This window comes from Stegostoma tigrinum, chromosome 29 (genome assembly GCF_030684315.1).
Source record: "Stegostoma tigrinum isolate sSteTig4 chromosome 29, sSteTig4.hap1, whole genome shotgun sequence".
Lineage (NCBI taxonomy): Eukaryota > Metazoa > Chordata > Chondrichthyes > Orectolobiformes > Stegostomatidae > Stegostoma > Stegostoma tigrinum.
The window spans coordinates 27361578-27389542 of NC_081382.1; the positions used below are offsets into that span (position 1 = coordinate 27361578).

Genomic DNA, 27965 nt, shown 5'->3' on the forward strand with positions numbered 1-27965 from the left:
TTAAACATGGTTATGGTTCTTGGATGTCAGTCACCTCAGATCCATGGTATCCCAGTAGAAATTCCTCATGGAAGTGCTTAGGCTCAAACATTTTCAGCTGCTCCATTGATGAACTTCCCTCCATCATAAAGACAGAAGTGGGACGCTCATTGATTCTTGTACATCGTACATTGTTCAACACCATTGACGATTCCTCAGATACTGAAGCAGCCCTTATCCAAATGTAAAAAAACGCTGGGTAGCATCCAGGTTTGGACTAGCAAGTAGCAAACAACATTCTTGCCACAAACCTGCGAGGCAATGACCATCTCCCACAAAAGAGAATCTAAACATTGCCTCTTGACATTCAAAGACATAACCATCACTGAATCCCCAAATATCAACACCTTGTGGGTGACCAGAAACTTTACTGAACTAGTCATATAAATATTGTGGCTGAAAGAGCGGGTCAGGGGCTGGGAATCCTGTAGCAAGTAACTGGCTTCCCGACTCTCCAAAACTTGTCCACCATCTCCAAAGCACAGTGCAGGAGTGTAATGAAATACACTCCACCTCCATTGAGACTCAGTTTTATACCATCCAGGACAAGCAGCCAACTTGTTTGGCCCACTCCCTGATACCACGATACCCTGATACTGCAGAAATTCACTGAGGCCTCTTTGACAGCACCTTCCAAACTCTCAATCATCTAGAAGGACCTGGACAGCGAATACACGGGAGCACCATCAGTAACGTTTGTTGTGTCCTGTCTTCAGCTAATTCATTAAGTTCAAGTCTCTTTAAATTATCAGTCTCGATGGAAATTGTAATAAGGGAAGAACTATGATTAAACCATGAATTATGTTTTTGAAATTCTAGGAAAGATGCAGCGAAAATCTTCCTTTGGAAATTTTTCCTTGTACTTAAGATGTAACTCAGTTAGTAGCAATCAACCTAATGTAGGGTTGCAGGGAGGGGGCGGGGATGGGAGTGGGTGGGATGCTCTTCGGAGGGTTGGTGTAGACTTGGTGGGCTAAAGGGCCGGTTTCCACACTGCAGGGATTCTGAGTCAAAAAGTTCAAATCCTACTCAATGGCTTGAGCACAAAATCGAGGCAGACTCGACAGTGCACTAAGAAAGTGCAATATTAATGGAGATGCTGTCTATCGGATGAGACATTAAACTGAAATCTACTTGTTGTTTTGGGTCAAGGTGAAAGATCACGTGTCAGTATGTCTTAGACGACAGGAGAGTTGTCCTTGGTTTCTTAGTCAATATTTATCTTTCAATCAACATCTCAAAAATATAATCATCCAATGTGGTCTGAAGAGTTGCCTGACATATAACCGAACAAGGGAACAGGAGATAAATACATTAGTTAAGGGTTAATTGAGTGTGAATTGGTTGTAAAGTTACAGGGAGCTCATAATCAGTGAGGTACAACTTTTATGGATTGTGGTTAATTACAATAAAACTGAAAGTGTGGACTTAGACTATGTTCAAAAACATTTATTTTCCAGTGTAGAACAAGAGGAGTTTTGTCTGGCCGCACATACACAAATCAAGCTGGCTACTTTGCCCTGGATACTCAAGCATTTTAATGTTGTTAGAGTTAAATCAGGCAAGTGGGAAGTATTGCATCACAGTCTAACTTGTGCCTTGCAGACGGTCGACATGTTTTCGGGAGTCAGGAGGTGAGTTACCCCCAACTCCGAGCCTCAGACTTCCTGTTGTAGCCACAGCATTTATATGGTGAGTCCAGTTGAATTTCTGGTCAATGGTAAACCCCAGAATGTTAGTACTGGAAAATTAGTTGATGGCAACACCATTGAATGTAAGGGATGGTGGTTAGATCTCTTATTGGAGATGATTATTGCCTGGCATTTTTGTGGTGTGAATGTTACTTATCACTTGTCAGCTGAAGTCTGGATATTATTCAGATTTTGGTTGCAATTGAACATCGATGGCAATAGGTATGGTATTCCGCTTAGCAAAAATATTCGAAGAGATTCTAAAAAAGATTGAACAGTAATATCCATGGAGTGCTACATCGATGATAAATTGCTGTAGGACAACATGCAGTCAACACAATGTGTGAATGTAAAAAAGACTGATTACAGTTTTAAAACAGATACTGAAGAACGGAGAAAGTTCCAAATTGAAGTGGGCGGATTGCAGCTGTCAGCTTCAAAGGAGAGAGTTCTAAGAAATTGAAACTTTAATGAAATATGAAAACATTTAAAAACTTTGTTGGTATGATTATTTATTTCAAGTTATTGATTTATGTACTTTATTTCTCTAAAAAGACAAAAACGTTATCTGTTATCATCGAATATGGTCTGAAGGGGCACAGTGGCACAGTGGTTAGCACTGCAGCCTCACAGTACCAGGGACTGGGTTCGATTCCAGCCTTGGGTAACCGTCTGTGCGGAGTTTGCACATTCTCCATGTGTCTGTGTGGGTTTCCTCTGGGTGCTCTGGTTTCCTCCCACAGTCCAAAGATGTGCAGGCTAGGTGGATTAGCCATCCTAAATTGCCCGTAGTGTTCAGGGGTGTGTGGGTTATAGGGGGATGGGTCTGGGTGGGATGCTCCAAGGGGCTGTGTGGACTTCTTGGGCTGAAGGACCTGTTTCCACACTGGAGGAATCTAATCTAATTAAAGGTTAATTGGGTGTGAATTTGTTGGAGGGCATGTTAACTAAAATTAAGCTGTTTCTGAAAGTGTGAATTTTGACTCTGTTCTATTGTATAACAAAAAAGTATTGTCTGGTTCCAGGTATACAAATACACTGCATTATTTGGACTGCTGTTTGTGGAAGCCGCTGTGTGCTAATAACCTACATTGTCTACATTGTACTTTGAGGGTCTGATGGTCTCAAAAGGCACAACAACAAACTTTTTATTAACTGGCACCTATGGGACCAGGTGTATGCTGGCTGATCAAATATTCAGATAATCAAGAGGTCCACATAACTGCAGTAAACCCTGACCATGCAAAGCTTTGAGACATCCACATCCCTCAAAAAATCTATACACAAATATCAACAACACCTCCTAAAATCAATGCAAAAGCACACAGTAATCAGAACACATCACTGTTATTCTTAAGTAACTGCATAAATACTCGGTAATCGTGGGACATTACAGTATTTGAGGTTTATAATTTTTGCAAGTTTATCTGGGGTGCTGGTCAAACAAAGTTTGCTGCATATATAAATGCAAGTGTTTCTTCTAAGGAAACAATTTCTAGGCTTATAGGAAATTTATACTTAAAGAAGTAACTTTATATTTCCATCTTAACCATGTATCCTGTTTTATCAAATTGTCAGAACTGGGAGAATGAATAAAATAATTCTGTTTGTTCAGCCATTGTTTATAAGCTGTAAAATTACTTTTCAGGATGGGCAATGAGAGAAATGTTTATAAAGAATTTTCAAATTTTCTCTATATTGTTTAGTATCATCACTTTTTAGCCTGGGTTAAAACCAAGCTCATGTTCTCCTCTGGTGATATTGGGCTTCTTTGGAGGAAAAGAATATTGTCAGTAAGCAAAATACTGAATTGAGTGGGGGTGAGCTGATTGGTCGGTGGTATCGTGTCTCAGTCCACAGATCTATGATTGCTGATATCCATGTAGCTGTTTGCTTCAAATTAGAGCTTGCATCGTTGCTGACTCTTCCAGCAGCTCAACATTTGTGAGTTTTTTTCCTGGGGTTACTAACTTTATTCATACATTTCTTAGAGTTTTAAAAACCTTTCCAGAGCCTATTTACTTTTAAATAATGTTTGTTTATTTCTGTTCAAATTTGGTTCATAATGCCCTTCATTTGACAGTGATGCCTTCAAGGATGCAACCTAAAAGGTTTGTTTGGTTTTCTATTCAGTTTGCTTCAAGCTTGGGTATTTCTTTCAAACTTTTATTTTCACATTGATAAACGTTGTGAATAGATTTGTTTCCTTGAGCTATTCCTATGGCTTTGAGATTAAGATTATAACACAGAAGGAGGCCGGGCCAACAGTGCCTTGCTGTCCAAAAAAGAGCTATTAGATCCATGTAGGTTATGGCACCTCAAGTGCATATGCAAGTTTTGTTTTTAAAGGTGATGATGGCTCTGCTTCTTTCACCCTTTACGGTTTTGAATTTCAGATCCTCATCACTCTTTTTGGTAGAAAAATTACTCCTCAGCTTTACGTATTATTTTAATCTGTGCCTCTATCTTACTGAACACACTGTTAATAGTCCATCCTATCCACTATATCTTGGCATAATTTTGTGCACTTAATTAAACATCCCCTTGGCCTTCTTTGTTCCAAAGAAAATTACTTCAGTCTATCGAAATATTCCTTGTAGCTAAAATTCTCTATTCCTGGCAACATTCATTTCTGTGACCTCAGTAGTGTGATTATGTCATTCCTGTGCTCCTCTCTCCAGATCTTTCTGACTGAAGTTTTATACTTTGTCTAGCTTAACCTCCCTTCTATTTATATAAGAAAACTAAATATCTCAACCACCAATCGTATCAATGTGGACTTCACAAGCTTCAAAATCTCCCCTTCCCCCACTGCATCCCAAAACCAGCCCAGCTCGCCCCCTCCCCCCACTGCATCCCAAAACCAGCCCAGCTTGTCCCCGCCTCCCTAACCTGTTCTTCCTCTCACCTATCCCTTCCTCCCACCTCAAGCCACACCTCCATTTCCTACCTACTAACCTCATCCCGCCTCCTTGACCTGTCTGTCTTCCCTGGACTGACCTATCCCCTCCCCACCTATACTGTCCTCTCCACCTATCTTCTTTGCTCTCCATCTTCAGTCAGCCTCCCCCTCTCTCCCTATTTATTCCAGAACCCTCTCCCCATCCCCCGCTCTGATGAAGGGTCTAAGCCTGAAATGTCAGCTTTTGTGCTCCTGAGATGCTGCTTGGCCTGCTGTGTTCATCCAGCTCCACACTTTGTTATCTTGGATTCTCCAGCATCTGCAGTTCCCATTATCTCTGATCTCAACCACCTTGTTTGCCTGTCCTGCTCCTTTCAGGGATCTGTAGATGCACTTGCTAACATCCCTGTGTACATCTATACTTTTCAGAATCCCACTGTTTGAAGTGTGTTTCCTTGCCTTGATATACTATCGAATTACATTACTTCGCACTTCCCTGGACTGAATTCCATTTTGGCACTTCTGCCCAACTGAGCAGTCCACTCATACCTTCCTGAAGACTATAGGTATCTCCCTTTCTATCCACCATATGGCTAGTTTTCATATAATCTGTGAACTTCTTAGTCATTACCCTTGCATATAAGTCTAAATCTTTGACAATTACCAGGAACAGCAAGAGAGCCATGACTGAGCCTCAGTTGAAAAGGCCCCAATCACAGAAACAATCATCAGCTGTAACTCTTTCAGTTCTGCCACTGAGCCAATTTTAGAACCACCTTACCATTTTGCTTCGAATCCTGTGATTTAATTTTCTGAGATCATGGGAACTGCAGATGCTGGAGAATCCAAGATAACAAAGTGTGAAGTTGGATGAACACAGGCCAAGCAGCATCTCAGGAGCACAAAAGCTGACGTTTCGGGCCTAGACCCTTCATCAGAGAGGGGGATGGGGAGAAGTTCTAGGCCCGAAACGTCAGCTTTTGTGCTCCTGAGATGCTGCTTGGCCTGCTGTGTTCATCCAGCTTCACGCTTTGTTCTATTTAATTTTCTGACCAGCCTGTCATGTGGGGTTTCCAGAATAATTGTAGACTGTGTCAAATGTGCTACAATCATTTATATGCCTTGACATCTCCCCAGAAGAGTAAATGAAGTTAGTGTTCATCCAGCCTCACATTTTATTATCTTGGAATTCTCCAGCGTCTGCAGTTCCCATTATCTCTTAGCCAATTGCAGTGTTCCTCAGCAAACCCATACTGACTACCCTTGTTGGCCAGGGTTTGACAGGCACTGTGGGGTGGGACAAAACTTTTGAAGTTACCTTTCGATTAAAGAAGGACAGTCCAATGTGCACCTACTTAACCTGCAGTTTTGCAGGGAAACTGCCAGGTGGTTTGCTTGGCATGAGCCTCTTCTACTACTAGTTAAATGCTAATTAATTGCTCCCTTAATGGTTTCAACTGTACCACCTGTGGCGGGATACCTGATACTGCCCCTACCGCTGGTATGATTACAATGGGGCAAGTGCAGGTGGGGAGATGGCAAGCAGGTTGTCTGCTGGATTTAGGGTGAATGCTTTGTCTCAAAGCCGCCAGTGGGAAGGTGTTAAATCCAGTCAACACTGTCTCAGTTACTTTTTTCCCAATCACATAGGTTAGTCTGAATGTAATTGCTTGGTCCATCCTGCCCCCGCTTTTTGAACAGCAAAACAACATATGCAGTCCTCTGGTGCCACACCTGCACTCAGGAAGAATAAGTTGTTTTAGATCCTGAGCTGTGGCGGCAAAGTTACTGATTTTTATTTAATGCTGTGTTTTCTATCTTCAAACCTCAAAATGTCAAAGACCGATTGGTTTTTCTAATGAGAGATCCACTCTCGTCGTCTTGTTGTCACACACCAGTGCACCAGAATCTCAGAAATATTAAGGGTTTTTTATATTTGCTTTTTATTCAGAACTTTCAATGGTGATGTACAGTAACTTGGTCAATTCAACAATTTAGCTTCTGTGAGGAATATTTCAAAGTTGTCAGAAAACATTCTATAGGCTTGGACCTTGATCAATTCAAAGCCAATCTGTAGTTTAATTTCTGTAAATATGAAATGATTTAAGAAAATGAAATATGACATTTTTAGGCCCAATTCAGTTAATGTTTTACTTGTAAACTACTCTAACCTTAATCCCTGTTCGGCACAATGACATGAGTCCTTTACAGAGAAGTTCCTTGCTCAGGTAGTTGTTATAATGCAATTCCTTAGCTATTGTCAGACAATAGAACAAGTTTCAACATGTATTGACTTGCCCTGAAAATAACCCAGCTGAAAATTCCCTAACCTGTTTTACTTCCTGCTTATTTCAGATGCAATTTGATGGATACTGCAATTATTTTTATAATGATTTTGTAATGTTCCAACAATGCTAAATGGTCTATTAAATGTAATTTTTTTCTGGTAATTTTACGAGTTTGTGATTAAAACATTACTGTTTGACATAAAGAAATGGAGCAATATTAGGAAAATGTGTGGCAAAATATTTTTTTGTTTCCATTTTTATCATGTTTCATTCAAATAACAGCAGAGAATTCTACAAGGGAGTGTGGTATATTATAACCTAGGGCTCTATAATTTTATAAAACCATATCTATTATTTAGAATACATTAGATAGAAAAGAAATTCCCTGTAGCCCCAACTTCAAAAGAGTATATGTCTTTAATGTGCATTAGTGCTTTAGAAGGTCTATTAAGGTAATGTAACCCGATTGGATAGAAAGCAGGCGTTAATCCCCAGTAGACATCTATGTTCTAAGAACTGAATTTAAATTTGAAAAATGATACTGAGTGTTCTTGAGGAATCATGTCACAAAACTGTCTAATGGCTGTAGTGGAGGAACGTGCGAGTCCTAATTACTATTGAGGACCTCAATCTAATTAAACCATGAAGCAATGTTCCTGACTATTGCCTCATGCTGTAATTAGCTCTTGATTTCCTTTTCCAGCATGGAGCCAGTGTGTTTCAATGCTTGAACCAAAGAATAGATAGAAAACACTACTTGAATCGGCTGCCAAAGATTAATTGTACCCAAAAATCAAACTGATGTATATCTACTGGTGCACTCACAGTATGCGATTAACTCTGATCGTGGGCAGTACATGCACAGATTTTTTTTGCTGCTTGACCTGTTTTAGTGTTAGTCTTCTGAATCCCTACTTGTCTAATTAGGGCACGGAAAAGACCTGGCCCACTTGCTATACCAAGAACTAGCCTGTGGGTATTTTCTGAGGGCTTTCAGTAATACATTTGCATCTTTGCCTGGGGTCTGAATAAAGAATCACCTAAAGAAAATCTGAGTATGCCATAATGAGGTTGCAATGGCTGGTAATGGCACTATCCCTTGCTACTGTTTGTGATCACTGAAGACCACTTTTCACTGGCTGTGTGCCCACTCAGGCAAAAGGTCACATAATAGGTGATAGACCTTGTTTACCAATTATCACATTTCCCAGTGGGCTGTCACTTCTTCTAATGACACTTTCCTGAACTGTCAGCGTTTCAACAGGGCAGTGATTAATTTTGGTGTGCCTGATGAAATGGCTACAAGATGTTTGTTTCAGTTATCTTATCCCACTGCACAGTTTCACAAGTGTTAGCCTCTTGCAGTTGACACTCTCAAGCTCGAGACACTGGGAAGAAGCTACCTGATCTGACAGAGTACTTGCGTAAATAGTGAGAGTCTTTGTTTCCCTTTTGTTCTGGAGCATCAGATCACGTATCAGGTTACAGCAAGTCTATTCCTGTTTTGCAACTATATAAAGCCCAAAGCTCAATACAGGGAATATTTTCATTAGGAAAGCAGTGTTTTTCTAGCAATGGATCATGTTGTGGTGTGAAAAATCTATAAAGAAAAGTTTAAGCATGTTTATTTAAATACAGTTCTTTTCAATAGAATTGAAGTATTTTGACTACAATTCTCCCAGTTCTGGAGAAGCATTGTTTGTGGTAGTGAGGGCACACATGGGAGGAGAAGGCAAAGGATGGGGTGGACTTGAAATTAATTATCCATTAATTTAAGTCCTATTTGTAGCTACAAATTGCTCCTCAGTTTGATTTGTAGCATTCTTTGCCTTTATGCCAGAAGATTGCAAGGATAAACCACAGTCCAAAATTTAAATTAACAGAGTTAAATGAACAGCCTGCGCATTGCAATTCTGCATTGTCAATGGCATATGTAGCAAAGAAATGTAAACGCAAGGTCATATTTGTCAATGATTCAGGTAAAGATTAACAATTCCTCGTACAATTTTAAAGAGTAAGATCTCTCTTAATCAGTGCCTACCAAGATCAAGCTAATTGTTCATTTGTATCTTTGTTATTTGTGGGATCTTGTTGATGCAAAATAGCTACCAAATTTGCTATATAACAGTCAAAGCATTTAAAAATATGTCGATGGTGAAGAGTTTTGAGTCAAAAATGTAGTTTAAGTGCTAACGATCAGGCATCATAATAAGTTGATGTTAAAAAGTATGCTTTTTGTGATCGATATCTACCAATCCAATTCACAGAATGCTCTCTGATGAAGGGTCTAGGCCCGAAACGTCAGCTTTTGTGCTCCTGAGATGCTGCTTGGCCTGCTGTGTTCATCCAGCTTCACACTGTGTTATCTTGGATTCTCCAGCATCTGCAGTTCCCATGATCACCAATTCACGGAATGAACTACTTTTCCTTTCACTAGATATAGATGAATCCCAGGATGGTCCTTTTGTAAGTGTGTCTGAAAACTACAAGCTCTCATTGCTCTGCCTCAATCGTTTGAGGGCTTTAACCAGTATTTCTGTGCTTCTGTATTCTTACAAAAGAAGATCTTTTTTTCCTTCATGTATCCTTGTTTTGATGGGCTGACATGGTGGCCCAGTGGTTAGCACTGCTGCCTCACAGCATGTGTGAAGTTTGCACATTCTCCCCATGTCTGCAAGGGTTTCCTTTGGGTGCTCCAGTTTCCTCCCACAATCCAGAGATGTGCAGGTTAGCTGGATTGGCCATGCTAAATTGCTCGTAGTGTTTGAGGATGCATAGATTAGGTGGTTTATGGGGAGGTGGGTTTGGGTGGAATACTCTTGAGGGTCAGTGTGGACTTGTTGGGCTAAAGGGCCTGTTTCTACACTGTAGGGCTTCTGTGAAAAACCCCACTGGAATTTCTTTTACTGCACATTTAATTTTTCTTTACAACAATGAATGTGAAAAGATGTGCTTGTGGAATATGTGAATGATTTAAATAAAAAAAGGAACTCAAATAAAAATTGAGAAAGCTAGAAATAAATAACAATTCAGCAACCTATATAAAGTGGAAAAATTTGTTCATAGTGAAGTCTAGGGCTGATAAGTTGGTAGATACAGCCTTTTATTTTCAGCATTTTCTATTTTTGGTATTTTGTCAGTTTATCTTACTGGGGATAAGATGGACTAATCCTTGAAAATATATAAAGGTAAAGGTACAATTTAAAAGGCGTCTGGATGGGAACATGAATGAGAAGGGTTTAGAGGGATATGGGCCAAATGATGGCAAATGGGACTAGATCACAGTAGGATATCTCTGACTTTATAGTTCGGAAGTCATCAAACCTCAGGCGAGGGGCAAGGTTGAGAAAGTGGGACCTTCATAGTAACCTCAGCCAGGATGAGAATTAAACCAATGCTAAAAGCATCGTTCTGCATTCCAATCCGGGCCTTCAGCAACTAAGCTAAGCGACCTCCTCTTGAAATTATATAGCATCAGTACGGTTGTGGCTTTTTTTCTCAGCACACCATGTCTTTCAAAATAGCTCCAAAGTCTTCAATCACACTTTAAATAATTATTACGTTATTAATGTAATGATACTTAATGTGTGCACGTTAATATATTAATGAAGTGTTAATTGCTTTACATGTCAAGCACCCCTAAGGCAAGTTTTAAAGTACATCATATAATCTGTCATGCATGTCATAAATTCATTTGGAATATTCAAATAGTAAGAGTTTATCTGCACATTACTGAGCAAGTAAATCAGAAATACTGAATCATTGCTGTTTGTAGCAAGTTAACTATTAAATTTCTTTAAAAGAAACTATTGTCTCTTTTCTAATTTATTTTTTCACATTATTGCTTAATAGTTCTATGATGAAAATGGATGGGTTGTGCATGCTGTGAATTATGTCTGTTTGTTTTAAGAATTTTTCCTCTCTCACCTTGCATCTATTTTCCTGCAATATCATGAATTAGTGAGGAAAGTTATGACTGTAGACTTTCACAAATAATACTTTTAATGTATTACTATTGGTATATCAAATGTTAGGTTAATAATCCAAAATTGATATTTTCAAAGCCAATTAGAAATTCCAAATCTAGCTGTTTATTGATCACAACATATTTTGCTATGTTTAATGGAATGATTTCCACAACTCTGAACTTCTAATGGCCAAATGCAAAAAGCTGGACAGGTTGTTCTAAAGTTTGTAACAGCTTAATAAAATACTTACCCATCACATTTTGTTTTTGTTTAGATCAACAATGTTACTGTTTTACAACAGTTTGAATTGCACTTCGGTGAATGTGGTCAACAGGCATAAAATGAGAGGCTTGATTAAATCCACAGATCTCAAGGATTTGAAGCTGAAAATGAGATAGCGCAGGACACCAGGCTGTATCGATGACCTGTTTCTGTTGTAGCAACACAAAGCTATAGCTGTCAGGAGAGTATACGGCTTTGTTTATCACCATTTTATAAAGATGTGACAAAGCAGGTGGATCATAAGTTTTGCCTGACTTTTGTACAGTCTGTAATATTAGCTCCAGCTCAGTAGATTGGCAAAACCTAGATCATGAGACTTGAAAGTAAAATTTACTTGCGTCTGTACTGTAAAAGGGAAGTGCACAGTAAAGACGAGCGAGTTTTGAGAAGATTTGTAGCTCAGGTTGAGGCTCTGGATGTGAGTTTGCTCGCTGAGCTGGAAGGTTCGTTTTCAGACGTTTCATCACCATACTAGGTAACATCATCAGTGAGCCTCCGACAAAGGGCTGGTGTTATGTCCCGCTTTCTACTTATCTGGTTAGGTTTCCTTGGGTTGGTGGTGTCATTTCCTGCATTGGTGATGGACATCACAAACGCAGGAAATGACATCACCAACCCAAGGAAACCTGACCAGATAAATAGAAAGTGGGACATAACACCAGCGCTTTGTCGGAGGCTCACTGATGATGTTACCTAGTATGGTGATGAAACGTCTGAAAACGAACCTTCCAGCTCAGCGAGCAAACTCACATCCAGAACAGTAAAGACTGTATGTACCAAAGAATAGGCTGTGAAATTTAAAGCTGTGCAAAGAAAGAGGCTGTTATGAAAACAAATATACAACATATTACATTTGTATTGAAAATCCTTACACCTTCATATTGATTCACTGTTTCATTGTTTTACAAAAAACATTCCGAGAAAAATTATGCCAGTCCTGTCCTAGTTGGTCACACACTGACCTCTGAGGTTGAAAATTGAAGGTTGAGGTTTAAGGCCCACTCCAGAGATATTTAGTCTGCATAGATGAGTTGGACCAAAGTGTCTGTTTCCATGCCCTGTGATTCTGTGACTCTTTATTCATTAAAATCTGGACTGACAGTCAGAACCTTTAGTCCTGAAGGAGTGCTGCACTGTAGGAGATGCTCTCTTTCAGATAGTATGTTTAACAAGGTGCTATTTGTTCTCAGGGGAGTTATCCCTAGTGTCCTGGCCAATAATTATTCTTGACTGAAAAAACAGATTAGGTGATCATTGTTACATCATGGTTTATGGGGGTCTGTTGTGTTAAAGTTGGCTGCCCTGTTTTTTTACATTACGACACTTCAGAAGTACATAATTAGCTGTAAGGTGTTTTGGATGTTCTCAAGTTCTGAAACATGGTATCTCAACACATGTCTTTTCTTTTATCCTGTATCTGATCAATAAACCTCCATCCTCCACTAATTTGGAATGCAGAATGTTTTGGATTTATGAACATTTGACTTCTGCAAGTAGCTGTCAGTGAAATATGAAGGGGGTAGTGACTGAAACAAACAGCCTTGTATTCATTCTTTGTGCCAGCTTGGATTTGGGATATAATGAAATATGAAAGGAGGAAAGGAAAGGAGATTTGGCCTATCTAATCCCCAGGTTAGATTTTATATTCTCATCAATTTGTATTGTATATACGTCAGAACATATAAATGGTTAATCCACTGCAATTTCAGCTTTATTTTCTTTGTTTAATCCACAAGGCAGTACTCTGCTTTTGAGCTTGCACATTTAATGAAACATTATAAAACTGGCATCTGGAGACCTCAGAGGATGTCTCTGGGAAGCTAGAATTTGGGCAGTTGGGTAATCATTTTTATTCAGCTTATTTTCCAAATGGAAATAGACATGTATGATAAAAGTGTCATCCATACTCTACACATTGTCCTCTGTAACAGAATTAGATGTCAGTTCTTAATGTCTAGCTCTGTTTTTCTTTTCTATGAACGGATGCATTATTGCTCACAGGAACTTGACTGTAATATATGGTAAGAGACAAGTAGCTCTTTATGGCCAGTGATTATTCGGTTTGAATGAAACCTGTGATTTATGGCCATTTAACAGAAAAGTCTTGTAAATTCCCAGTGTTGCATTTTTCCTCCATACAGAACAAGACAAGTGAAAGTGACAACTGGGTTAGCCTGGAAAGTGGAATGCGTAGTGCTTCAGAATGTGTTATACTTAATAAACCTGACATGAGAAACGTGCACATATAGTACCACACCGATGCTTTATGCAAGAGTGAAAGTGACATTAGCTCTCAGACTCTCACAGTGTATGTTCAGCTAACAGTGCTGTCAATGCACATCTGTTCCATCAATGATTTGGACAGGAAGGCAGCACCTGGGCCTACCAACGGCAGTTTTTCAAAGCTATTGAAGATCAGATTTGTTTAGAATGTATTGTTCTTAAAAGCACTCTTATTTTCAGAGAAAAATAATTAAGTACTTGGAAAAAAATATTTTTATTTTCAGTAATTACTCTTCCAAGGAAATAACTCCTCTGCTGTTTTTTAGTATTGATGTTACTAATTTCCTCAAATTGCAATGAGGTCAAATGGGAATGAGACTATAACAAGTCTTACTATCACGCTTTTGCATTCTTGAAAAGTTCTTAAAAATATGAACACTTGGGCAGTGGATTTGCATGCCCAAGGTCTCCAACGTAATGGCTAATACCAGTTTATCTCATTTCAGGTATGTAAGATCAATCTGAGGGTGAGATGAGTGGCCAGAAATGTTGTACCATCTTTGCTTAATTTTCTTAATTCCTGTATACATTGTGTGGCTTTAAATAGTGCAAATAGAAATCAAACCAACATAAAAAAAACATTTAGGAAAGCACTTTATTTCCAACTGGAGAAACAATGTAGAAATAGTTGCAATATTTAAAGAAAATACTGATCAATTTTCAACTGTTGAATTTTCTGTGCAAGCTGGAACAGTGATGACAGAAACATAATTTGGTGACTAATTGTATTGTAATATACTTATATTTGCCCATAAACACTGTGAAAATTCAGTGACAAATGTCTTTGGGCCACATAGACCCTGAGGGACAAATATTCAGTTCACGTTGGTGATAACTGATTACCCTTGCAGTGTCTCATACAAAAATATGACTTTGGAGCAGAAGTTGGCCATTTGGCCCCTCAGTGTGCTTCACAATTTACTAAGCTCATGGCTTCTTATCGCAGTAGTATATGGGTGTATGTGGGTATATTGCTCATCCCTAGTTGCCCTCGAAAAGCTGATCACAAGATGCTGTAGGTTGAACCACAGTGTTTTCAGGGAGAAAATTCCAGAATTTCAACCCAGCGACAATAAAGGAACAGTGGTATATCTTGAAGTCAGGATGGTGAATTGCCTGGAGTGTAACTTGACGGTGATAGTGATCCATGTATTTGCTGCCCTTGTCCTCCTAGATGGAAGTGGCCGTGGGTTTGGAAGGCACTGTTTAAGGAACTTTGGTGAATATCTGTAGTACACACTGCTACTTCTGAGCTGATCTGACTCTGACCACAAATTTACTTTCGTATTAAAATCTCTAAAAACAAACTCGATGCGTGCATGCAAGATAGCATTTTTTCCAAATTCTGTAGTACTAACCTCATTGGATTTCAGTCTTTGTTTATAAATTAGAAGCTTTTCATGTATAAATGTGTCATTGAATGGCTGAAAATCTCTGAATTGCAGTCAGATTATTAAAAGTAAATACCCTTGCAATCGTTGAGTTTCACTGGAAGTTGGGTTTTCATATGGTCTGCCTTGAATTGAAAGGATGCAAGTTTTTTTGGAGCATGCTTTTGCAACATTTTTGACCTGTAATTTATTTATTAGCCTGTGAATGCAGTGTTCAGTGCAGATGCACATTCCCATTATGAAGAGGGCAGGTGTGCTGCATATTGAAAGACTGCTAATTAGGATTTGCTGAGAGATAAGGAAAACCTAGTGTCATCAGAAAAGCAGGTTCACGATTAAACAATGTTTCCGTATTTTGGCTAGAACACAAGTACTTTACAATGAGTATAATATTCAACCATTAGTAGTAAATTAGCAATAGCTCCATATTGTATTTTGCCCATAAGTATAAAAAGGAAAGATAATGTGACATGACTTTAAATACTTGTTGTATAAGTATTGCTGATAATGTGGACAAGTAAGACTGTCTAAAAGAGCTATTTACATTTTGGAGGCTTGTGTTCTTGATTTGGTAGCTTTACGCATGGGTACCAGCATTGTTTAGCATATGTACAATGGTAGTTTTTTAAACTCTGGTATGTGTGATATTTTGTACTTTGTTGATGTGTTCTTACATAGGTGTCACTATTCAATGCTCTGAGGCCAAGCATCTTTGATTTTGCAGCTAGGATTTAATAATATAAGCACATCGTACGTATGGTTTTTGCACTCATTTTATATGTGGTGTTTTATATGCTTGCTTCACTATAGCTTCCGTTTTTTGTAAAGTTTATTAAGTTGTTGTTTTACATGAGGGGAAGTAGGACAGAATCTAACAAAATAAATCATATTTCATTAATCTCAATTTAGAGACAACGTGAAAGAATTAATCTCTACTGGATTACTAATTCTATATAGTGATACATAATATTCCATCTGTGTAGTATTGTATCCACATCAGAACAATTTCCATGTAGGGATACTGCAGATTGATTTAGTTGTAACCATATTTTCAATTATTTGAGAATTTTTTTTTAATATGGTGCCATTTAGCGCTTTCAACTAAACCGATGACACCTACATCATATTTGCTTACTGGCGCATCTTGGTATCAAATTCTAAATAAGCAGTTTGTTCTTCTCTCTGAAATGCATTCCAATAACCTTTGTAGTTAGTTTATTCTTGACATAATAATAACACTCCTGTATATCTGAACCATTAGCAGATGAATGATCCTCTACTGCAAGTATCATTCCACAGATTGTGCAACGCACTGTATAAATAAACTAAACATAGCCAGACTTTTAACACACACATCGCTGTTTGTAAGGTGCCAAGATTGGTCTCCCTAAAAGCTGTTTTGAAATTGCTTGGTGAGCACTTGTTTCACAAAAATCAGTTGATTGGATGCCAGTTATTCTTTTTTGTTTGGTTCAGTTCATCTGAGTGCTTAATATTCCCCGGTTTCTTTTTGAAGGTCTCAGTATTCGAGGTGCACAGGAGGAGGAACCACCGGATCCCCAGTTGATGAGACTTGACAACATGTTGCTGGCAGAAGGGGTTTCTGGACCAGAGAAAGGTGGCGGGGCAGCAGCGGCAGCAGCAGCAGCAGCAGCATCTGGAGGATCGGGATCGGACAATACTGCAGAACACTCGGACTACAGAGCCAAATTATCCCAGATCAGACAGATATACCACACAGAGCTTGAAAAATATGAACAGGTATGAGCATCAATGGAATCAAATTTTGTTGTGCCATTGATGCATCTAATCCCATGGCAATATTGGAAGGGCAGTTTAACTATCATAAATGGTTGACCCTGCTGTCTACAGTTCCTTTTTGATTATATTTTGATCTTGTACAATGAAGGCGGGAACTGCTCTCAAACCAGTTGAAATCCATATTGTGCTGTACAGTCTAATTATCACTAACTCATTATGAACTTGAGCAAATTGGAACAGTGTTTGACTTGAACAGTTGTCTCCAGCTGTACTGTTTAATTGTGCCAATTTTTGCACGAAATATGAAACCTATGATGCTGCTCCATTTGTCCTAAAACCCTGCAGTCTGGATATAATCTGTTACAGATTTGGAAGTGGAAATGAGACAAGTAGATTCTGAGAGAGCAACCTCAGCGTCCTGACATTGGAAGAGTGAACTGTCTTTATTTCTGTAAATGATATTTAGTACCGTAGAGAAAGAAAGGCTTGTATCTTTTGTTTGCATTTTTCTTGCATGTAACATAAATCAGGGAAGTGATGATAGTGAATGTATATGGTAAACTCACATTTACTCATTTTGTATGAATGCAGTTAGCAGTTATTTAAAAACCACAGCCTGCTTAATGGTAGTTTTCAACTCAAAACAATGTACAATTCCTCAGAAAGAGCCAGAAGAGGATTTTTTTAGCATATTCCTAAGGACAGATGTCATGAGGAGGTATGCCTTGAGCACTTCCCAACTCCTATGAGGAACCATACATTGTTCAGAGGCTGAGCAGGCCACCAAACAAAAAAAAATCTTAACTTTTGTTTGATTTCCTGAAAGGATTGAAGTTGTGGCGTCTGAGTTGAGATTGACAAGCACAGTGGTATCTGCAGACCAAGTCTGGGAACTGGTGGTCAGTATAGTTCAGTAATAGGCAATCAGAAAAACCAAAATCCTGAATTTCAGTTTGGAAAATACAAGAAGGGATGGAAATATTTATGCGGCAACTCAATATTCTCAGAATGTCCCAAAATACTTCACAGCCAGTGAATGGTTTTGAAGTGTAGGCATGGTTATTGTGCAGGCAAATGCTGTATGACTTTTGCACAGTGCAGTCCAATAAACAGCAATGAAATGAGTGAGTATTTAATTTATTTTTGTTGCATTAGTTCATGGATCAAGGTTGTTGAGAAAACTGACCTTTTAGAAACACTGTGAGATCTTTATTTCTATCTAAACACACAAACCAAGTCTAAAGGTGGCACTTCTGGTAATACAGGGCTATACAAATTGTTCACCTTGAAATTCTTGGAGTGAAAGTTTAACCCACAGCCTTCTGATCCCAAAGCAAGAGAATTCTAGCTAAGCCAAGCTTGTTTGTTGTCTTCTGAAACAAGATTGTTGTCAGAATCTTCCCAGGCTCCGAACAATGTAGGATGATGACAGAAAATTGAGGAGAATTGCGTGAAAAGTTGAAGGAGACCTTTCTTGATTTAAGGAGCAGCAAGTCATGTTATCCAACTAAGTTCTGGATGTCGATACATGATTCTCACTAGTAAGCAGTGATAGGCCTATTAACTGGGGATATCACATGCATTCTTATACACTACTACCTGCTGGATAGAAACTTGACACTGAAAATTCTGGACGTGAAAGTCAGAACAGGAACCTGGTGACTCCAGCTTGCCATGTGCTCTTCCACATTGGATGTTCATCACAGAGCCTCGGGGCTTTCTCTCTGGGTAGCAAACGTGCCCCATGTCTATGGACTCAGGCATTCAACACATGCCAGCTTCTCTGTACCTTCATGGCACATCTCCAGTCCACTTTCAGTACACTTCTGCACTGCCATGCTACACTTTGGAACCTGCTGACTGCTTTTATTTGGATGTTGTTGCAGATATATTTGTGGGCGGGGACAGGTACCCAACTCAAGGATTGGTCCTGGCTGCATCGTTGTCTTCTCGTTTGGTCTCTTGGTGTTTACTTATTTAACATCCACCTGGATGTTGACAGCATCACTGCCTTGCCTTTAGGCAGCTTGACCTCTCAAGTACATTTTAAAGACTCACTTCGATTTTGCCTTCGTTAAGGGATTGGACATGCAGTTGAACTGCTCTGTGCTTCACCAATCTCAACATCAAATGGCCATTTCTCAAAGTCCAAGGGATATAGTCCTGAGTCAAAGTCAGGGAGAGACACTTCTGTCAGGGAACACTGGCGCAGTAGGTCGAGGATAACCACTGGTGTCAGTCAAGGAGCTTGGGGACTGTCAATTGACTGCTCAAGGTGGTCACAATCAGGGGATCTTTACCTCCTATAGTCCAGGGATTCAGCTTCCAATCAGTCCCAGGAGTCTGTCCAGTATTGGTCAAGGGATGGAGTTGTCATCTGGGGACAACAGCTGCAATAGGGCACACAGGGGTTTGGAGTCTGGATTGGACAGGAGATTGTTGGGATTCGCATCTGAATACTGGAATGCAGGACATTGCAACACTGAAGATGACAACTTGGTACACAAGGCGGTGAGAAGATAGAGCATGAGAGAAAAAGATTGGTCACTTGGGAATGGGGAGGTGTGTGGTTGATGGTAAGCAGCACCTTTGCTTCCTAGAGCTGAATGTGCTCTAGATTTACAAGATGTGCCTGGTGCCGATGGGATAAAGTAGGCAAATGAAAACTCATGTAGATTGATTTCACTTTGGAAATGAAAAGCCTGTAAAGCTGACAGGATACCAAGAAGGGGATGCTAATGTTTGGAGTTCTCCAAAACAAAGAGATGGACCCTGACAGTTGCTGTTGAGGAGTGACTGCTGTTGCTTTTTAGCATGTTGTGAATAATGAGCGTACAATGAAGACAGAAGCGGGCCGGGTGTGTGTGTTTCATTCTGGGCTCATGCAATGAAGCTGAAACACACCTGCGAGCTCTACGTGCTTTATGAACAATAGGTATCATTGTGAGTCTGAATCCTTGCTCCAAGCACTTCTGACCTTATCATGCAAGTTAGCGACTGAATCCCATTGGTGCTATGATGCAACAGCAATGTTTTTCTATCTGGAAAGATGGAGCCTAGTTGTCAAAGTAGCTCTAACCTGCAATTCAACCACTGCCTGCATGGTGCAGGAACTACTGCCTTCGTATCTTGGACCGGGGAACGTTTTGTAGCACCAAGGGATGACTGTCCCTTAATTTTGCAGTTGCACTTGCACATACAGATGATCGTCAAAAGACAACATAACATTTATCAGTGTGATAATGTATTTACAGTGACTTTTCACCTATGCTACCTATGTGCCTTCAGAAATTTGTCTTGTTTCTTTCACTCCCTCTGTCTTGGGGCAGTTCCCATTGAAGGAAGTATAGTCTGTTGGCCTTTGAGGTTTGGTTGATTGACTTGGGGGACATTTTTGTCCAGAGGGCCCAGATATGTCAAGTGTGTTCCAATTAGAACCTGACTTCCCACAGTCCTGAGATGGCAAGCCAGGCTGAGCTGAAAGACACAGCCAGCACTCGGTTGTCCTAAGAGGTGCCTGTTTATGGCCCCTCCTCTGGCTTGATGCCTCTTGACACTGCCTCATGTCTTTGTGAGGAAGGAGCACTCACATGAGGTCAGGGTCCCTTGTTACCCTATCACCTTGCCATTGCTGCTGAGCATTGATGACTAGCGTGATGGAGAGTAGGCCTGTGTGCATATCCAGCAGCTTCTGAGACTGCCAGATCTGTTTCTCCATGGCAGCTGCCAACCTATCCATGAAGTCAGTCAGACAATCACATGCCTGAGGCAGCAGGGTCCAATCTGTATTGCAGTATCCCCCCTCTCTGATGAAGGGTCTAGGCCCGAAACGTCAGCTTTTGTGCTCCTGAGATGCTGCTTGGCCTGCTGTGTTCATCCAGCTTCACACTTTACTATCTTGCAGTAGCCTTTCTGTTTGTGCATATCAATGAAGTACCTGATTTTCTACTCCATGAGGCCCTCCTGCCTGGGAGCGAGCAGCTGCTTTACCTCTGGCAGTCCTCTGACTGCTGGTGAACTGCAGCATTTCTTCCTTGGCCAGCTGTGGAGATGTGGCAGTGAAGTCTTACCAGCAAGTCATTGAGTTATACAGTGTGGTAACAGACCCTTTGGTCCAAGTCGTCTGTGTTGATCAGATAGCCTAAGTTAATCTAGTCCCATTTGCCAGCATTTGACTCATATTCCTCTGAATCCTTCCTATTCATGTACTTATCCGGATGCCTTTTAATTGTTGTAATTCATCCTACCGCGCACCTCCACCACTTCCTTTGGCAGATTGTTCCATACATGCACTACCCTCTGCGTGAAAGTTACCTCTCCAATTTGTTTTAAATCTTTGTCTTCTCACCATAAACCTATGCCCTCTAGTTTTGGACTCCCCTACCCTGAGAAAAAGCCCTTGGTTGATCACCTTATCCATGCTCCACATGATTTTATAAACCTCTATAAGGTCACCCCTCAGCCTCCAACACTCAAAGGGAAAAAGCCCCAGCCTATTCAGCCTCTCCCTATATCTTAAACATTCCAATCTCAGCAACATCCTTGTAAATCATTTCTGAACCCTTACCTGTAGCAGAGAGACCAGAACTGAATGCACTGTTCTAAAAGTGGCCTCACCAATGTTCTGTACAGTCGCAACATGCTGTTCCAACTCTTATACTCAATGCTTTGACTAAGTGCCTTCGTCATATTCTGTTGACCTACGACTGCACTTTCAAGGTACTGTGCACCTGTACCCCTAGGTCTCTTTGTTCAGCCACACTCTCCAGGTCTCTACTATTAATTGTATAAGTCCTGTCCTTGTTTGCCTTACCAAAAAGCAGCACCTCACATTTATCGAAATTAGTCTCCATCTGCCACTCCTTAGCCCGTTGACCCATCTGTTCAAGGTCCTGTTATGCTCGGAGATAACCTTCTTCACTGTCCACTATAGCACCAATTTTGGTGTCATCTGCAAACTTACAAAACATATGTCCTATTTTCACTTTCAAATCATTTATACAAATGATGAAAGTCAGTGGACCTGGCACTGATCCTTGCTGCACACAGCTGGTGACAGGCATCCAGTCCGAAAAAACAGCATTCTACCACCACCCTCTGTCTCCTACCTTTTCAAGCCAATTTGTATCCTGTGAACTGTATCCAGTTGGTAGTTCTCCCTGGATTCCATATAATCTAACGTTGCTAACCAGTTTACCATGTGGAACCTTGTTTTACACCTTGCCGACATCCATATAGACAATATTTACCGCTCTGCCTTCATTAATCTTCTTTGTCATCTTTTCAGAAAACTCAGTCAGGTTAGTGAGACATAAATTCCCATGCACAAAGCCACGTTGACTGTCCCTAGGTCGTTCGTGCCTTTCCAAATACATGTAAATTCTGTTCCTCAGAATCTCCTCCCAAAAACCGATCCACCACTGTTATCAAGCTCGCCAGTGTATAGTTCTCTGGCTTTTCCTTACCCCTCTTCCTTAAATAATGGCACAACATTAGCCACCCTCCAGTCTTCTGGCGCCTCACCTATCGCAGTCAATGATACAAGGGGCCCAGCATTCTCTTCCCCAGCTTCACACAAAACTGTTGGATACATCTGATTAGGTCCTGTGAATTTACTACCTTTTATGCATTTCAAGACCTCCAGCACCACCTCTTCTGTAATTTAGACACTATTTATTTGCTCAAGTTCCCTAGCTTCCATGTTCTCATCTACAGCAAGTAGTGACTCGAAATATTTGTTTGGTACCTCACCCATCTTCTGTGCTTCCGCACGGAGGCAACCTTGTTGATCTTTAAGGGACCCTATTCTGTCCTGACTTACTCTTTTGCCTTTAATGTATTAGCAGAATGTCTTTGGATTCTCCTTAACCTTACTTGCCAAAGTTATCTCATGACCCCTTTCTGCCCTCCTAATTCCCCTCTAAAGTTTACTCCTGCTGCTTTTGTACTCTTCCAGAAGTTCATTCGATCTCAGCTGTCCATGTCTGAAATATACCATCTTCTTTTTCTTGACCAGTGCCTCAGTTTTTCTGGTCATCCAGCATTCTGTGCTCCTACTAGCCTTGTCCTTCGCACTAATAGGAAGATACTGTCTGTGAACTCTCATTATCTCATTTTTGAAGGTCTCCTGCTTTCCAATCTGCTCTTTACTTGCAAACAGACTCCCCCAATCAACTTTCAAATATTCCTGTGTCAGACTGTCAAAATTGGCCTTACTGCAATTTAGAACTTTAACTTTTAGATCAGATTTATCTTTTTCCATCCCGATTTTAAAACTTACTCCCCAACTCTAGTTTAGAAAACATACTCAGAGGTGCCACTGTTTGTATTGACCAGGATGCAGGTGGCAGCCTTGCTGATGCTTCCTCCAAGGCACCCGTGCTCGCTTCCTGCAAGGCACCCGTGCTCGCTTCCTGCAAGGCACCCGTGCTCGCTTCCTCCGAGGCACCCGTGCTCGCCTCCTCCGAGGCACCCGTGCTCGCTTCCTGCAAGGCACCCGTGCTCGCCTCCTCCGAGGCACCCGTGCTCGCTTCCTGCAAGGCACCCGTGCTCGCCTCCTCCGAGGCACCCGTGCTCGCTTCCTCCGAGGCACCCGTGCTCGCCTCCTCCAAGGCACCCGTGCTCGCTTCCTGCAAGGCACCTGTGCTCGCCTCCTCCGAGGCACCCGTGCTCGCTTCCTGCAAGGCACCCGTGCTCGCTTCCTGCAAGGCACCCATGCTCGCCTCCTCCGAGGCACCCGTGCTCGCCTCCTCCGAGGCACCCGTGCTCGCTTCCTTGGGTGGCAGAGAACACGTCTTGCAGGGTAGCCTGTTGATGATGGACACCGTGGATTTGCCAGTGGTGCCTGCAGTAGACAAAAGAGTGGATGTCGTGACCGAGGGATACAAGTAGTGACACATTAACTTTAAGTACACAAGGGGGATAAATGAGAGAGTAACCCAGCAATGTACAATGTTTCCACAGCAGTTGCTGGAACAAGGAGATTTCAGCATCCCCACAGGAGTAGTCCCACTCTTTCCCAGTCAGCACCAAGATCCTCTTCTTGTAGGGAGTCAGGAGATGAATTTCCAGCATACCATGACCTTTTGGCCATATGAAGGGCTACTTGCTGGCACAGTCGGTGCGAGTAGAGGAGTGGTGGTATATTGAGTAGTAGACACTGTGGTGTTAGTGGTGAGGGGATTTGGGGTGTGAGAGCAAGTGAGGCAATATGTTGCATGTGATAGTAGGGAGTGGTAGGGCATGGACTTTGGTGCGAGGTGGGTGCACTCGTGAAGATAGAGTGAGTGTGAGATAGCAGGATAAAAATGGTAACGTTTCCCTTGGCTGAGTAGGGAAGGCCATTCACCTGCTTCCTACACTGGCATTTCTCCAGCCTGTAGAGCACTGACCCAAGTGGTGATCTCAGCTTGGGCTGGCAGCACCTGGTGACGTGGCCTCCTCTGGCAGTCCTCTTGGAAAATGACAGTCCTCCTTTGTCCCACTCTATCGGCATGACCCTCCATGTCCATTTCCATGAAACAGGATGCCAATTTCCCCTTCTCAGCCACGCTTGGGATAAACATCAGCAAACATGCTGGGCAGCTCTGGACTGCCTTTTTTAAAGATGATTTCTGGTCAAGGATGCTGGTATATACCGTAGTGCCCTGTCAATGGTGAGTACTTTCTGTTGGGCAAGTGGGAGAATCAGGCGAGCACTGGACAAGAGTTTGGAACGATTGCACAAGGAAATTGTTTGTTCTTGTGGAACAAAGCTCGAAAGAACATAGAACAATAAAGCATAGGAACAGATCCTTTGGCCAAGCATGTCTGCACCAACCATGATACCATTCTAAACTAATACCATCTGCATATACATGGTCCATATCCCTCTATTCCCTGCATGTTCAGATGTCTGTCCAAATGCTTCTTCAAACAGTGGTAGAAGTAGATTCAACAGCACCTCTCCTGGCAGCACCTTCCAGGCACCTACCACCATCTGTATAAAAATACTTACCTTGTGAATCTCCTTTAAACTTTTCTCCGCTCACCTTTAAACCTAGTAGTTGATGTTTCCACCCTGGAAAAAAGACTCTGACGACCTACCCAATCCATGCTTCTCATAATTTCGTGTACTTCTATCTTGTTGCCCCCTCAGCTTCTAATGCTTTAGAGAAAACAATGTCAGTTTGTCCAAAATTTCCAAATAGCTAATGCACTCCAACCCATGGAACATCCTCTTTTGCACTCTCCCCAAAGTCCCCACACCCTTCCTGTAGTGTGGCAATCAGAACTGCATGCAGTACTCCAAGTGTGGCCTAACTAAAATTTTATACAGCTGAAACATGCTTTGGCAACTTTCTTCTTTGTGCCCTGACTGAATAAGGTGGGCATGCCGTGTGCCTTCTTTTTACCACGTTATCCACTTGTGTTGCTACTTTCAGGGAGCTTTGGACTGTCACCCCAAGATCCCTCTGATGTCACTGCTCCCAAGAGTCCTGCCATGTATTATATAATTTTCTTCTTTGGCATTTGATACCCCAAAATCGCTCACCTTATGCTTGTCCCGATTAAACTCCAACTGCTGTTTTTACATCCAACTTTCTAACTGATCCGTATTCTTCCTCACTATCCGCAACTCCACCAATTTTCTTGTCCTCTCTTCCAACCTACTAATCAGACCATCCACATTTCACATATATGTGTGTACAAAACATATTACAATCAAACGGTCCCCACACTGATCTTTGCGGAAACCACTAGTCACAAATCTACATTCAGAAGAAACACCCCTGCACACTTACCTACTGTCTTCTATGATCAACCTAATTTTGTATCCAACTTATCAACTCGCTCTGGATTTCATTGACTTATTTCCCCAAACAACCTACCATGAATTACCTTGTCAAATGCTTTTGTGAAATCCGTGTAGAAAATATACACTGCGTTACCCTCATCAATCATCTTTGTCACTTCCTCAAAAAAAAACTCAATCAGATTTGGGAGACAAGACCTCCCCAGCACAAAGCCATGTTGACGGTCCCTAAAAAGTCCACTTTTTTCCAAATGCAAGTATGTTTTCCAAAAATTTTCCTACCACCGATTAAAGGCTCACCAGCCTATAATTTCCTGGCTAATCCCTGTTACCCTTCTGAAACAAAAGAACAGCATTGGCTATTCTCCAGTCTTTTGGGACCTTGCCTGTGGCTAAATAAGATACAAAGATCTCTGTCAAGGCCCCAGCAGTCTCCTCTCTTGTCTCCTTCAGTGTCCTGGGATAGATCTCATCAAGCCCTGGGGATTTAGCTACCATAGTGTTTTTCAAGAGAAGCAAACCACCTCCTTCTTAATATTGACATGGCCTAGAATATCAACGTACCTCTCTCTGTGTAACCGTCATCTGTTTGCTTTTTATTGGTGAACACCAAGACAAAGTACTCGTTAAGGACCTCAAGCACTTACTCTGACACCGTGCATAAATACCCTCCTTTTGTGCTTGAATGGACCTGCCCGTTCCCAAGCTAACCTCTTGCTCCTAGTCTACATGTAAAGTGCCTTGGAATTTTCCTCAATTCTATGTGCCAAAGATGTTTCATGGCCTTTTAGCACTCCTAATTCCTTTTTTCAGTTCTTATATATTCTCAAGGGTCTTGTCTGATTTCAGGTTCCGAGGGGAGGCAATGGCCTGGCGGTATTGTTGCTAGACTATTAATCCAGACACCCAGATAACATTCTGGGGAACCGGGTTCAAATCCCACCTTCGCAGATGTTGGAATTTGAATTCAGTAAAATATCTGGAGTTAAGAATCTAATGATGACCATGATTTCATTGTTGATTGTTGTGGAAAAACCCATCTGGTTCGCTAATGTTGTTCAGGGAAGGAAATTGCCGTCCTCACCTGGCCTGGCCTACATGTGACTCCAGGCCCATAGCAATGTGGTTGGTTCTTAACTGCCTTCAGGGCAATTTGGGATGGGCAATAAATGCTGCCTGGCCAGTGATGCCCTCCTGTGAATGAAAAGAATGAAAACCGTTACATCTCCTTCATTTCTTCTTTTCAAGTAAATTTTCAATTTCTCAATAAAAAATATAAAATCTTGATAAAAATGACACATTGCCAAAAAGTGGTGTTTACTCTCACTAAACTGTGCTTTACAACTTTCAAATTAAAGTATCAGTAAAACACCATCCCTTGAATCTAAGGAGAGAAAATGGCTGTGCTAAAATCAGCAAATGTTTCTATGGAGTTTTTAATTCATTCATTCTTCATATACCCTAATTTATGCATTAATATCAGTTACTCCAAGATACTACAATTATGTAATATCTATTTGGAATGTGCATTCATGATTTTACTTTTACGTGCCATATTTAGCACCATGATCTCGAGCAGCACCAAAGGGACGGAAGGAAGCTGTAACAAAAATCAACTCCAATATCTACCTTGAGCACAATTCACATTGTTCATTAAGATCATGGGGAATTTTCCCACATTCATTTAAAGTATTTCATCAAGTGAAATTCATGGTGTCCAGTCTTCCATGGCTGACAGTGACTTTTCTCATGTAATCTTCTGCTCTTTACTTAATTAATTATGCAACCAGGCTGTTGAGCATCTTTCTTGGGTAATTGTGGTGTGGTGGGAAAGTGTTCATCACTGCTGGGATTTTTCATGATTCATGCCACTGTTGCCATATTTAAAGCACAGCTGCTCACCATTTCAGACATTGTAAATGCCAGAAACAACCCTTGACACGCTGGTGTTCAAGCCTCTACATTTCAGGATATGGCCCAGGAAGGAAAGGTGGTTCCCTGCTTTGTTAATGGGCGTCCTGGAGGCCTTGGTGGATGAGGACGATGTTGTCCAGGAACCTTGTTAAGAACCAGTGGGCTGACAGCCCCCAGGACAAGCATTCAGTGAGCTGCAGCCATTGGATACTCACATTATATGTAATATTATGCTGGAAGTTTGCACCATCTGGTTTCCCAGGGAGTGTGTGGAATTGGAAGTGGCAAAAAATTAAGGCAGTTTGAGATTTTCTTGAGATACAAATGCAAGCAACAATTTGATTTGGAGGTAGTCAACATGGATTTGTCAAGGGCAGGTCGTGTCTCACAAACCTCATTGAGTTTTTTGAGAAGGTGACCAAACATGTGGATGAAGGTAGGGCAGTTGATGTGGTGTACATGGACTTCAGTAAAGCCTTTGATAAGGTTCCACATGGTAGGCTATTGGAGAAAATACGGAGGCATGGGATTGAGGGGGATTTAGCAGTTTGCATTAGAAACTGGCTTTCTGTAAGAAGGCAACAAATGGTGGTTGATGGAAAATATTCAGCCTGGAGTCTGGTTACTAGTGGTGTACCTCAAGGATCTGTTT

General features: G+C 41.1%; 1 protein-coding gene across 8 annotated transcripts in view; it reads left to right on the plus strand.

The window, feature by feature from the left end:
- The window catches only part of pbx3b (pre-B-cell leukemia homeobox 3b), a 227389-nt gene that overhangs the window by 141424 nt on the left and 58000 nt on the right, over positions 1–27965 (plus strand). For all 8 annotated transcript variants that reach the window (XR_009442762.1, XM_048558818.2, XM_048558817.2 and 5 more), the window contains one exon: positions 16361–16605. Coding sequence is in view for 7 of the 8 variants with exons in the window: in XM_048558818.2 (XP_048414775.1) it covers positions 16361–16605 (245 nt within the window). In the remaining variant the exon portion in view is untranslated. The remainder of the gene's footprint in view (positions 1–16360; positions 16606–27965) is intronic.